General features: G+C 43.5%; 1 protein-coding gene across 1 annotated transcript in view; it reads left to right on the top strand.

The window, feature by feature from the left end:
• Window positions 1–14,074, top strand: part of Pde6b (phosphodiesterase 6B) — a 45,259-nt gene that overhangs the window by 14,962 nt on the left and 16,223 nt on the right. Inside the window, exons 2-3 of the mRNA XM_048447038.3 lie at window positions 3,493–3,645; window positions 4,122–4,211. Of these exons, the coding sequence (XP_048302995.1) occupies window positions 3,493–3,645; window positions 4,122–4,211 (243 nt within the window). The remainder of the gene's footprint in view (window positions 1–3,492; window positions 3,646–4,121; window positions 4,212–14,074) is intronic.

The following is a 14,074-nucleotide window of genomic DNA, read 5'->3' as shown; positions in this document are numbered from 1 at the left end:
TCCTCTCCACCATTGCTACGAGTCTTAGCTGGGATCATCCTTGTGGATTCTTGGGAATTTCTTTAGTACCAGGTTTCTCCCTAACTCAATAGTGGCTCTCGCTATCAAGATATCTCTTTCATTGCTCTCCCACTCCATCCGTCCCCACTCTTGACCATCCCATTCCCTCACATTCTCATCCCCCTTCCCCTCCCCTTTACCACTCCCTGCCCCGCCCCATGTTTACCCAGGAGATCTCATCTAATTCCCCTTCCCAGGGCGATCCATGTGACCCTCTTAGGATCTTCCTTGTCACCTAGTTTCTCTGGAGCTGTGGATTTTAGTCTGGTTATCCTTTGCTTTACATCTAATACCCACTTATAAGTGAGTACATACTGTGTTTGTCTTTCTGAGTCTGGGTTACCTCATTCATGATGTTTTTTTCTAGTTCCATCCATGTGTCTACAAATTTTATAATGTCATTATTTTCAACAGTTGGGTAATACTCCATTGTGTAAAAGTACCACATTTTCTTTATTGATTCTTCAATTTTTAAATGATTACACAGTGAAGTATTACTCAATGTTAAAAAACGATGACATTATAAAATTTGCAGGCAAATGGATGGAACTAGAAAGATCATCTTGAGTGAGGGAACTTGGATCCAGAAAGACAAACATGGTATGTACTCACTCATAAATGGATGTTTGCTATAAAGTAAAAGATAATCATGCTATAATCAATAGACCCAGGGAGGCTGAGTCTCCCTGGAGGGAGCATTTAAAATCATAGCTTTGATAATATTTAATTTCCAGCAGGGGAAGAAAATGCAGAGAAAGAGAGAGCAATGAATAGGTGAGGTTCCTTGGTGGAGGCCAGGCCAAGTGAAAGAAGTAGGAAGATCCCAAGCTATTGGTTTTGTTTACAAAATGAGACTTCTAAGGTATGTAGATAAAACGGGTGCTAAAGTGAGGTGTCAAATGTGGGGAGAAATGTGGCAGAAATAAAGCCAGTAAGAAAAGCAAAACTAGACAACCACTGTACTGGCTGGTTTTGTGTGTCAACCTGACACAAGCTAGAGTCATCAGAGAGGAAGGAGCCTCAGCTGAGGAAATGCCTCCATGAGCTCCAGCAGTAAGGTATTTTCTCAATTAGTGATCAACGGAGGTGGGCTCAGCCCATGGTGGGTGGTGCCATCCCTGGGCTGGTGGTCCTGGATTCTATCAGGGAGCAGGCTGAGCAAACCCAGGGAAGCAGGCCAGTAGGAAGCACCCATCCATGGCTTCTGTATCAGCTCCTGCCCCTAAGGTCCTGCCCTGTTTGAGTTCCTGTCCTGACTTCCTTCAATATAGTGGACAGCAATATAGAAGTGTAAGCCAAATAAACCCTTTCCTCCCCAACTTACTTTTGGTCATGGTGTTTCATCACAGCAATAGAAACCCTAAGACAACCGCCTAGCATGTATGGCCTGTGTCCCCGAGAGTCACATCGCAGACCTCTGTGCCTCATTTGAGGATCAAGTGTGCTTTGTCTATGGCAGTGGCTTTCAACATTCCTGATTCTGTGACCCTTTAAAACGCCTCATGTTGTTTGGCAACCCCAACCATAAATTATTTTCATTGCTACTTCATAACTAATTTTGCTACTATTATGAAGTATAATGTAAACATCTGATATGCAGGATAGCAGATATGCAACCCTCATGAAAGGGTTGTTTGACCCAAGAGGGTTTGTGACCCACAGGTTGAGAACCACCGATCTAAGTAAGAGTCAACTATGTGGACCTGTATGAACCATCAGAAGATCGTGTGTTTGTGTGTGTGTGTATGTGTGTGTGTGTGATATAAAGGTCAAGTGTGGACTTGTGTGCAACACATGAGGGTCAAGCGTAAAGATCTGTGTATAACATCTGAAAGTAATTTCTTGCTCTATACAGAAACGCTTCGGTACGCCTTAGTATAGTGCTTCAAGACTATTCCAGAAGCAACCTGCAGGTCAGGATCAGCCTCTAGCTAATCAGGAGATAGTCACGTCCAAACCACCAGGTTTACAATTGCTACAGTGGCAAACCATGAGGAGCTACTCAGACTATGTCCAGAGAAATGGGTACCCAGGCAAATTCCTTCCTTGGGAGCACGCACCATTTCCACATGACCAAGGTCGCTTACCTACACTTCAGTCAGAAAAAGTTAGCCATCTTCTATGACAAGATATTAGTGTCAAGCTCAGTTATGTCACCTCCATCAGGACTTGCTGCTCACCTTTCTTCTCTGCTATCATTCGTATGCTGGTTTACCTCCAGTTTGGTGCCACATGGCAGCCAGGTAGCAGCTGCTTCTCCAAGAATCAGGAAAGGGAAGAGTTGACTCCACCTACACCTCACTGGGAGGATAGCCCAAGCTCCCGGCTGCTAGCAGGCTCCTTCTAAACATCTTTAGTCAGTCTGCTACCAAGGAGATAGAATACCAGCAGGGGACTTAACAAGTTGCTCACAGTGTTGAGCTATGGAGAGTTATGTCAAATCACAAGGGCTGCAAGATACTGTCTTAAGTACATCTAAGAAAATCTCTGTCAACAGTGGCAAAATAGATGTCAAAGGTATTGATAGCTGTCCATCATCTACTGGACAGCAATGGGAGGGACATAAAGCTGGTCCAGTCCCCTAGGTCAGACCCTAAAGAGAGGCTCACCTCAGTCACTGTGCCAGGGAACTTTGGCCTCATGTAAACAAAAGAATAACAAGAGGGCAGAGAGTGAGGCAGAGACATGTCTGTTAGGAGTGCCTGGCTCTAACTTAGTACCCTGAGCTTAATTCCAATGACCCACTCCTTTCAGATATGGGACTAACTCCAGAGGCAGGATTCTGCTTATATCTTGGGATGGTAGACGTAGGAGCCCTCCTGAGCCCTCTTTGAATCTTCCCTGAGCCCAGAAATAGGTAAAACTCAGCATATCACAAACAGAGTCTCGTGGTGGAGCAGAGCGTGAGTGCAGGGCTGGTGGACAGACCCCAAGGTCCAGAAAACTCAGCTCCAGCTCCTCAGCTGCATGTCTTAGTAATAACGTCCTGTAAGAAGCACCAGTCTCAGCAGAGTGCATCCTTCATTCAGTCATAGTTACCTTTCCAGGAGGAATGTGCAGCAGATTTGGAGGGGGCTGGAGGCAGGAGACAGTCACCTGGACTAGAAGTCTAGGGGTAGGCAGTGGGACAGACATGAGCATCCAGGAGGCCAGCTTTGCCCCAAAGTAGAGAGCTGCTAAAGGATCTTGTAGGGGGCTCTTTGGAAGGAAACCTTGGGAGACTTCTTAGGAACCAGAGGTGAAGTGAACTGGGAGGAACCTTAGGAACTGACTGAACTCTCTTTGGCCAGAGGCTGTCCTGAGTGCAGAGGTGGGGCTACCTGACATACAGCGCTAGTCTAGACTGTGACCTCCCAGAGCTTAGCCCCAGTGTGAAGACCTAAGAGGGCCACACTGCACACCCCAACAATAACCTCCCTCCTCTCGCTGCAGTGCCCCCACTTCAGCCCATTCGCTGATGAGCTCACCGACTATGTGACCAAGAACATTCTGTCCACACCAATCATGAATGGCAAAGACGTCGTGGCTGTGATCATGGCAGTGAACAAGCTGGATGGCCCATGCTTCACAAGTGAAGACGAAGACGTGAGTGTCCAGGAAATGTTAGAGACCCATGTCTTCACATGTGCTTGCTCTGTGTGAATGTACCACCCCCAGCGTGCCTTGGCTCGTCTGCATGTCCCTGTCTCCTTTCATGCAAACCATGTCCCTCGACAAGTCTTAGTCCAGTTTGTGTCCCTCCGCTAATCTGAGTATGTAAGCTGTGCTACTCCAGATGTCCTTCAAATCTCTGTGCATCTCTGTTTATCTGGGTGTGTGTGTGTGTGCTGTGCTCCAGCTGTTCTTCTTGATGCATGATTCATGTCTCTCTGCATATCTTTGTATGTGAGCCATGTCCCTGCCCTACAGGACTGAACTTGTGTGTGCAAGTCCACCCCCGTGAACTAGAATGTTTGTATGTGTGTGGCAATTCCTCCAGAACCTTTGAGACTTGTCTCTTTTCTGTACATATATCCTTGAACATCTGGATTCCTGACAGGCTGTTATGACTGCTGTTTCAGGTTTTCGCAAAGTACCTGAATTTTGCTGCATTAAACCTGAAGATCTATCACCTAAGCTACCTCCACAACTGTGAGACACGCAGAGGCCAGGTACTTGCATGCCCTGGCTGGTCCTTTCCCAGCCTTCCATCCTTCTAAGTGGTTTTCTCTTCGTGAGTGACTGAGACACAGTGCTGTTCAATCAAAGCATGACTCTGGCCTAGCAGGTCCAGATGTTCCCACCCGTGTCATTGCCTGTACAAAGCTGAGCAGGGTCAGGGGTGCTGTGCTCACCTAGGCAGACAGGTTGTAAGGTGGACACTGAAAACAACCTCTGCTTATTCCTACAACTGACCTAGTAGGCACAGCTTCATTCGGAGCCACGGACAGACTCCACTGCTGCAAACCTTTGGAGGAGCCAAAATGAACTGTAAATTAGCTAAGCACAGAATCTCCTTATTGGACTGGGCCTGACAAAGAATCTGGAATCTTTTTTGCTTTCCATGTGATAGAAACTTGAGTGTCCGACAGGGTAGTGTGCTGGGGTTTTGAAACACATATTAGTGTGCCATAGGCTACAGCACAAGAGTTCAGAAGAGGCCTCAAGGCAAAGTTGTCCTACCTGAGTCTTAGCCTGTGGGAGCCTTAGAGAAATCCCAAACAAGCTGGGAGTGAAGTGCGTGTCTGTATCCTAGCACTCACGAATCAGAGGCAGGGTGTCTTAGTCAGTGTTCTATTGCTGTGGAGCTACACCGTGACCATGGCATCTCTTATAAAGGAAAGCATTTAACAGGGGCTGGCTAATAGTGTCAGAGGTTTGGTCCATTGTCATCATGGTGGGAAACATGGTAGCACGCAGGTCGGCATGGTGCTGGAGAAGCTGAGAGTTCTACATCTGAATCCAAAGGCACCAGGAAAAGAGCTATACTGGGCCTGGCTTGGGCTTCTGAAATCTCAAAGCCCATCCCCAGTGGCACACTTCTTCCAACAAGACCACACTACTCCAACAAGGCCACACCTCCTAATAATGCCAATCCCGGAGGACCGGCCTTTGCATAAATACTTCTTACCAGGGTAGGGGCATGGGAATTGAAGAAATATAAGTAAAGAATATGAAAACACATAAAAATTATAAGGCAGAAAACATAGAAAGTATTGGGAGGGCGTTTCGGTGACTGAAATCCTGAAATTTGCCCATGTTTAACGTTTATTTTTCCACAACTTTTATACCCAATGTAAACTAGGGGTGAAGGTCACAAAAGACTTTATTAACGTGATACGAAAGGTTAGCTCACACAGTCAACTCTGAGATATCCAATCATTAACATTCTGTTGTCTAGGTAACAAGGTGCCCAAGTCACATACTCTAGGTCAGGAACACTGAAGACCGCCCTGCCCTAGGTGACCTCATAGTTATAGAGGAAAGGAGTAGAGGTACACCTGCATGTCCTGGCCAGCCACCATCAGGATGGCACTGAGCTATCTTAACTTCAAAAGGGCCAGGCAACTACCTCACCTCCTGAGTTAGAAGGTGCGATTAAGCCCGTCAGTCCCCAAACTCTCTGACCGTCGGACAAGGCCTGCATTTTTCGGCCTCCACACAAATCTACGAGCCTATGGGGCCATTCTTATTCAAACCACCACACAAGGCAATCACAATATTGAGGCTAGCTTCGGATATATAACAAGACCTTGTCTCAAAGAAGAGAGGTCAGAGAGGGAGGGGAAAATGGAGGGGGGGAATAAAAAGATGAAGAGGATAAGAGGAGAGGAGGAGGAGAAAGGAGGGTAGAGGGAGGAAGGGAACTATCTTGAATGGATGGTAGGATATTCTGTGCCTAAAACTAGGAAAGCCAGCTATACACAAGGTGACTTTGGGGAAATGTTAGATGGCGAGTTACTTTGTGCTTTCCAAATTTCTTGTTCTGCCTGTAGTGCTGGTATACCTTGGCTACCCAATATAGAAATGTGAAAATGTCAGAGAAGAGAGGCAAGGCCAGGGTTGGGTGCCACTGAGATCATCTTGATGTCTTGTAGCCATGTGGTACTGATCACTTGTCAAAAGATCTCTGAAACAGATGCTTCAGGTCCTAGGCAGAGCCTGCGTCCATTGGTCTACCAAACTTATGCTCTATATGAGGGTACAGGACAAAAACCCAGGGAGAAAAAAGGGCCAGAGTCCTTTCAGTTACAGCTGGACCCTTGCAGAAAGTGCCCAGCCATGACCCTAAAGGGTGAGGTAGGAAAGCAAGGCCTGCAAGAGGAGGAACCGGAACCTCAACTAGACCACAAGAGAGCTGGAGTGAGCCAGGGGCAGGGGCAGCACAGTAGCGAGTCAGGACTAGCCAGGCTATCAAAGGGCTGTGGCAAAACCAGCGAGGTAGGCTGTCTAGAGGAATCAGGACAGGAGGCAAGAAGCCCAGATCATTCTGGGATGGGGGAGCCTATGGGCTAAAAAAGGTAGAGCCCTGAGAAATAATTCAGAGAGGGGAAATGATGGTGAGCCAAGGGGAGAAGAACAGGAAGGAAAAATGGGCTGGTTGGAGGAGTCACAGAGGTAAGTGGTCATTTATAGCTCTCAATCCCTTTCTCCACCATCCCCACCACATGCCCCATTACCCACAACAGTGATATACATACAACACAACACACAACACAGACGCACAGACCCCAGAGATAAGTCACCCACAATTCACCACCATACATACAGCACAAGCCACACACGACACTCTGTATACGTGTTGTCTGCTCCATACCATCAAACACATCTCACTATTTGCATTTCAAACACAACTTACATACACATACATATACATTCATCTCACACAATTACAGAGGCCTGCTCTCTCCATCCCCATCCCAAATGTCTTAGTCAGTGACTTATTGCTGTGAAGGAACACCATGGCATCTTTTAGAGAAGAAAGCATTTCACTGGGACTTGCTCACAGTCACAGAGGTTTAGTCCATTATCATCGTGGCAAGGAGTATGGTGGAACCCAGGCAGATATAGGGCTGGAGAAGGAGCTGAGACTTTTACATCTGGTTCTGCAGGTAGCAGGAGAAGGAAGACATCCTGGGCCTGGCTTGGGCTTTTGAGACCTCAAAGCTCACCTCCAGTGACACCCTTCCTCTAACAAGGCCACACTTCCTAATCCTTCTCAAGTCGTGCGCCTCCCATTCGATGGCCAACCCCTCAAATAGATGAGCCTATGGGGCCCATTCTTATTCAAACCCCTGTACCAGGTGTGCCCAGGTATCCTGCGCTGCCTGCGCTCAGTTATTATTTTGACAGAAGTGGATGTTGTCCCAATCTGCTGCCCAGCCCTCCTTTCCTCTACACATAGGTCTATATTCCTCTTTCTGCATTTCCTCCACTCTCCTGATAGACTAAGTCAAAAGTGGCTGAAATTCCAGAGTCAGCCTATGCCGCTCATGAGTGTGGTCATTTGTATCCATTTGAAATTGTGTAATTCTAACCTACAGCAGGGGTTGCTCCAGCGGAGCCCACCCTCCACCCTGACCATCCACAGTCAGCCCCAGATAACACTGACAACTCTCTGTCACTAGCCTTTTGCCTATTCTGGACATTTCAATCGAACTTTCCATTTTACCGTTTCCTTTTGTTGTTGTTATTGTTGCTTTACATTTCTTATTTGTTGGGATGGGCACAGGCCATGGCATGGGTATAGAGATCAGGGGACTACTTGCCAGAGTTTGTTCTCTCTCCCCACCTGTGGGTTCTGGGTATTGGACACAAGTTAACAAACTTGGTGGCAGGTATCCTTACCCATTGAGCCATCTCACTGTCCCCTTATCTTATTTCATTGTCTTTTTTTTCTAACAGTTTTAGATTACAGAGGTGAGCCAAACTTGTACAGCCCTCACCAGCAGGTAGTTTCTTCATTTTGACATGTCTGGTGTCATGAAGTTACCACAATTAATGAACCAGCACCGACCGACATATTGTTAAAAGTCCATGCTTGATTTCACATTTCCTTACTGTTTACTCTTTTTCCTTCCGTCCTAGAAAGGCATCCCAAACCCCACGGGATGCTCAGTTGTCTTTGTCATATCTGCTTGTTTTCCATGGCCTTGATAGAGAAGCCTGACTAGCAATGGGGTTAGAATTGTTCTGATGTCATTCTTGTGATTAGACCTGGGTCACTGGGCTATAGAGGCTAAGAGCCTTTCCTTTGAATCACAAGAGGTGCTGCCATTCCAGGGCCTACCAGAAAAAAAGAGTAAACAGTATCCATTCCACCACATGTCTGTCACTTTCTCAACCATAAAGGTATCTGACCTTTTATCCTTTACTTTCTGAGGATCATTGCTCGTACCGTGCTTAGGAATGGGGGGCATAACCCTCTTTCAGAGTGGAACCTATAAAATTTGTTTGTAGTCATCATTTATTAATTTACTTAATGATTTATCTCTAGACTCATGAGTATTTTATGTTTTAGGTTGCAATCCAGTATTATTCTATTCATTACATTCCATAAGCTGTTTTATGTCTGGCTCCTGTGACTTTTAACATGCCTCATCGCTGTGTGATTCCCAGGTTTCTTTGATATGCTTCCTGCCCCAGTCCTAGAACCCATCATTTCTCCAAGAATCCCAGATCGTAGACAGCTCTGATAGAAGCTAATATCTGAGCACTCAGCATATTTATTTTGTTGCTCCAAGGCCCCTCTCACCTGACAGAAAAAGATTATGTGTGCTAACCCATATATGAATACACAATATGTATACCACATATAACCATTATACATGTATAAAATTAGACATAATTTCCGATTGATGGTTCCAGCCCTGATCCATTGCCATAGAGGGCTTTCTCTTCTTGGTGTGTACCTTCAACAGAGAGGACCCTGGGTCCTCTAATCCACCATCCACCTCCAAAATGTAAGAATTTTTTATCAAGGATGTTAATCTTCACTCCTATGAAAAGAGCAGAGCACAGAGATTAGGCAACCCCCTTGCCTTCTATCCTAAAAATAAACTAGCACCTTCTCCCTGCCTCTACACTACACAGTACACTTAAATGCTTTTGGTCTACATTCTTTCTTGTTTAGTTTAAAATATATCCTTACATATACATATATCCACATACATACATATATCCACATACATACATACATGCATACAATACATACATACGGTGGGAGAGGTGACTCTATAGCTGAAAATGAGTACTACTCTTTCAGACAACCTGAGTTCAGTCTGCAACTGCCTATAATTCCACTTCCAGGTGGTCCAATGTCTCTGGCGTCTGTAGACACCTGCATTCACATACATCTGCACTTATGTGCACACACCCACACAGAGATATACATATATACATACATACATATATTATATATAAGAGAGAGAGAGAGAAAGAGAGAGAGAGAGAGAGAGAGAGAGAGAGAGAGAGAGAGAGAGAGAGAGAGGAGAGCACAAGGTCTATAATCCCAACATCCATTCAGAAGGAACGTGCTCAAGTTCCAGACCAGCCTACTCCACACAGTGTTCTTAGTGCATTTTAGACTAGTCAGGGCTTTACAGAAATGTCATATCCCAAGCAACAAAAACAAAGAATGTATTCATATATATTCCAGATATAAGTCATTACCAGAAGAATGTTTTCTCCCTTTTTTTAATAGTACATGTGAAAAAACGGAAGTTTGGAATTTTAATAACTCCAATTTATCATAGTCATCTTCATAGATTGTTATACCTAAAACTTCATCCTTAAACCCAAGATTACTCAGGTTGTCTTTCAGGTAGGTCATCTTCTAGGGGCTTACATCTGGGATTCTGAGTTTAGGCTTATTAGTTTGATGAACATTGTGAAGTCTGGGTCTCGGTTTACTTCTGCACATGGATAGCCAGGTTTTAACCTTTTGCAGAAGACAACAGTTTCTCCATGAATCACTTTTCCTATTTGTCAAAGGATAGTTGGATACATTTGTGCAGCTCTATTTTTTGGAATCTCTGGTTTTCTTCCTCCCATTGATCACTGTAGTTCAGAGAAAATTGTGAGGTTAAGAATATCAGTCTCTAATACTGTTTCTTTTCCAGGGTTGTGTTGGCTATTCTGGGTATTTTGTCTTTCCACATAGACTTTATAGTCAAGTTTCCAAGATTTATAAAATAGATTGCAAGTACAACTTGGATTTTTCTAACTTTATATACCAAGATGGAAAAAATTACCATCTTAAACATACTGAGTCTGGGTCGAGTAGTGGTGGCTCATGCCTTTAATCCCAGTTTTCAGGAGGCAGAGGCAGGGGGATTTCTGTGACTTAGATATCAGCTTGGTCTACAGAGTGAGTTCTAGGACAGCAGGGCTACACAGAGAAATTCTGCCTCGAAAAATCAGAAAAAAAAAATGTGAGTCTTCTGGGCTTGGGATATGACTCCTTTGGTAAGAGTGCTTCCTGCCATGCCTGAAAACCGGGCTCAGTGCCCAGCACAACAGAAAACCTGGCACGTTTGCAATCTTAGCCCTTGGGAGATGGAGGCAGAAGTACCAGGAGTTCAAGATGATCCTTGGCTATACTTCAAGCTCCAGGTCAGTCTGAGCTACATGAGACTATCTCAGAAAAAATCCACAAGAACTTAGCGTCTCTGTGTTAACTTTGGCATTTCATTTCTTTAATCAGACTTTTTAAGTTCCTAGGGGCTGGGAGACAGCTCAGTCTGTAAAGTGTTTACCGCACAAGCCTGAGAACCTGAGTTTGTTCCCTAGGACCCAGGTAAAAAGCCAAGCACGGCAGCTCACACTTGTAATCCCAGTTTTGTGAATGTGGAGACAAGTGACTTCCCTGACTGACTTCCAAGGGTTACTTTCACACATACGACACACATCTGCACACATATGCAAAAGATTGAAGTTTCTGAATATATATATATATATATATATATATATATATATATATATATATATAATTTCACTAGATTTATACCTAAATATTTCACTTTGGAGTGGTAGTGTAAGTGGTATTGTTTTCTGATTATTTTGTCTTCCAGTTGTTCATTGCTGGCATGAGGAAAAGAAAATAGTTGCATTATGCTAGCCCTATAGTCTGTGACCTTGCTAAGAATCACTTACTAGTTTCAGGTTTTTCTTATTGAATCTCTGATATTTTCATATACAATCATATCACCTGCAAACAAAGATAGCTTTATTTCATCCTTGCACGCACACACACACACACACACACACACACACACACACACACGTTTATTGTGTTTTCTATTTCTGGTCTTATTGCACAAGATAAGATTTCATGTCGGGATGTATTGTGTGAAAGATTAATCTATTTTCAATCTTAAAAAAGATTTTTAGTGAACATCCCTTCCTCATTCCAAATCTTAGAGAAAGGCACCGAGTTTCTTGTCATTAAGAATTATTTCACAGGGTTGCTCCATGGTGTAATGAATTGCATTAGACTTTTAGAGGCTGGAGAACAATGTCATATGTTGGAGTTTCATAGCATTTTTTTATCTAATTGAGGAAAATTACTGTAATTTTTGTTGCTAAGATGTTCTATTTTACCTGAATATTGGGTGCTATCAAATAATTCTTCAATGACAATTGATAAGATCAAGTAGATCTAGTTTGCTAATGTGTTAGATTATATGAGTTAATTTCGGGTTTGGGTTTGTGGCGTGTTTATTTTTGGACTGTGGTCTTACTGTATCATGCAGTCAGGTCTTAAACTGCTGGGCTTCAGTGATCCTCTCACATTAGTCTTGGGCTCCATCTGAAACTACAGACGCATACCCCAAATCTAGTTTATATTAACTGAATTTCAAATGCTGAGCTGGTCTTACATAATCAGGGTCATTGGGGCATAATTATTTGGTAAGCAATGTAGTGATAATTAGGGTAAAAAATTAATAACAATTACATTATTGCTACAGTATTTGACTGGTTTCGCCTGTATTCTTTTTTTTCTGAGACAATGACTTGCTTTGTAATCCAACTTGCTATATAGTGTCTACCTCCCAACTGCTAGAATTATGGGTATGTACTACCACCAGTGGTTGTTTTTGCCAATGTTCAGTTAAGAATTTTTGTATCTAGAGCCAGGCATGATGGCACATGCCTTAATTCCAGCACCTGAGAGGCAGAGGCAGGCAGATTTCCATGAGTTTGAGGCCAGTCTTGTCTACAGAGCAAGTTCCAAAATAATTGGGGTTATGTAGAGAGATCCTATCTCAAAAATAAAACTTTAAAAATATTTTTTGTATCAGTGTTAATGAGATAAATGAATGTGCAGGTTTTTTTTCCTTGTGAAATCTTTTTTAAAGGTTTATTTTATTTTTATTATTTGTGGTGTGTGTGTGTGTGTGTGTGTGTGTGTGTGTGTGTGTGTGTGTGATGTGCTCATAAGTACAGTTGTCTGAAGAGGCCAGAAGTGTGATATCTTCTGGATCTGGAGTTACAGGTAATTATGAGCTACCTAATGTGGGTGCTAGGAACAGAACTTAAGTTCTCTGCAAAAGGAGTACATGTACATGCTTTCACTACTGAGACCTCTCTCCAGCCCTAGCCTTGTGGTGTTTTTATCTGACTTTGCTATCTGGGTAGTGCTGGCCTCAGAGAGCATGTTAAGCAGTCTTACCCATTCTGAAATACAGAAGAGAATCAAACAAACTCTCACAGCTCACAGTGCTGCTGTGACCCCAGATGTAAGGAAGAATTTAGCCACACCCCAATCAACCAATCATTTCTGCAGAAGAGCGTCCTCTGATTCAATTCAACTCTAACTGACACTATCTGCTTAGAGATAGTCAGATCCAACTGGTCAAGCACTCAGTCTCAAAGACTGGATCCCTTCTGGTGCAAATGCAAGCTCTAGCTTGTTATCTGTGTTTCTGATCGACCAGTTATAAGGCAAATCTTAGTTCATTTTCTGCTGCTATAACAAAATATCTGAGCGGGGCGGTGGTGGCACATGTCTTTAATCCCAGCATTCAGGAGGCAGAGGCTGGTGGATCTCTGTGAGTTCAAGGCCAGCCTGATCTACAAGAGCTAGTTCCAGGACAGGCTCCAAAGCCACAGAGAAACCCTGTCTCAAAAAAGCGAACAAACAAACAAACAAAAAATCTGAAGTAGGCATTTAACAAAGAAAATAGATTTAGCTTAGCTGGGTCTGGGGGTGCACTCTTTTAGTCCTATCACTAAGAAGACTGAGGAAGGTTGACTCCCAATTTTCTGAAAATCCACCACACTGATTTCCAAAGTGGTTGCACAAGTTTTGCATTCCCACCAGCAATGGATGAGTGTTCCCTTTACTCCACATCCTCTCCAGCATAAGCTATCATTGGTGTTTTTTATTTTAGCCATTCTGACAGGTGTAAGATGGTATCTCAAAGTTGTTTTGATTTGCATTTCCCTTATAGCCAAGGAAGTTGAACATGTTCTTAAGTATCTTTTGGCCATTCAAACTTCTTCTGTTGAAAATTCTCTGTTCAGTTCAGTACCCCATTTTTTAATTCGGTTATTTAGAATTTCAATGTCTAGTTTCTTGAGTTCTTTATGTATTTTGGAGATCAGACCTTTGTCTGATGTGGGGTTGGTGAAGATCTTCTCCTATTCAGTAGGTTGCCTTTTTGCCTTAATGACAGTGTCCTTTGCTTTACAGAAGTTTCTCAGTTTCAGGAGGTCCCATTTATTCATTGTTGCTCTTAATGTCTGTGCTACTGGGGTTATATTTAGGAAGTGGTCTCCTGTGCCCATGAATTGCAGGCTACTTCCTACTTTCTCTTCTATCACGTTCAGTGTGGTCGGATTTATATTGAGGTCTTTAATCCATTTGGACTTGAGTTTTGTGCATGATGATAGATAGGGATCTATTTTCATTCTTCTACAGGCTGACATCCAGTTATGCCAGCACCATTTGTTAAAGATGCTTTCTTTCTTCCATTGTATAATTTTAGCTTCTTTGTCAAATATCAGGTGTTCATAGGTTTGTGGATTAATA

Source organism: Myodes glareolus, chromosome 8 (assembly GCF_982192425.1).
Source record: "Myodes glareolus chromosome 8, mMyoGla1.1, whole genome shotgun sequence".
NCBI lineage: Eukaryota > Metazoa > Chordata > Mammalia > Rodentia > Cricetidae > Myodes > Myodes glareolus.
This window is presented reverse-complemented; position numbering and strand designations above follow the sequence as displayed.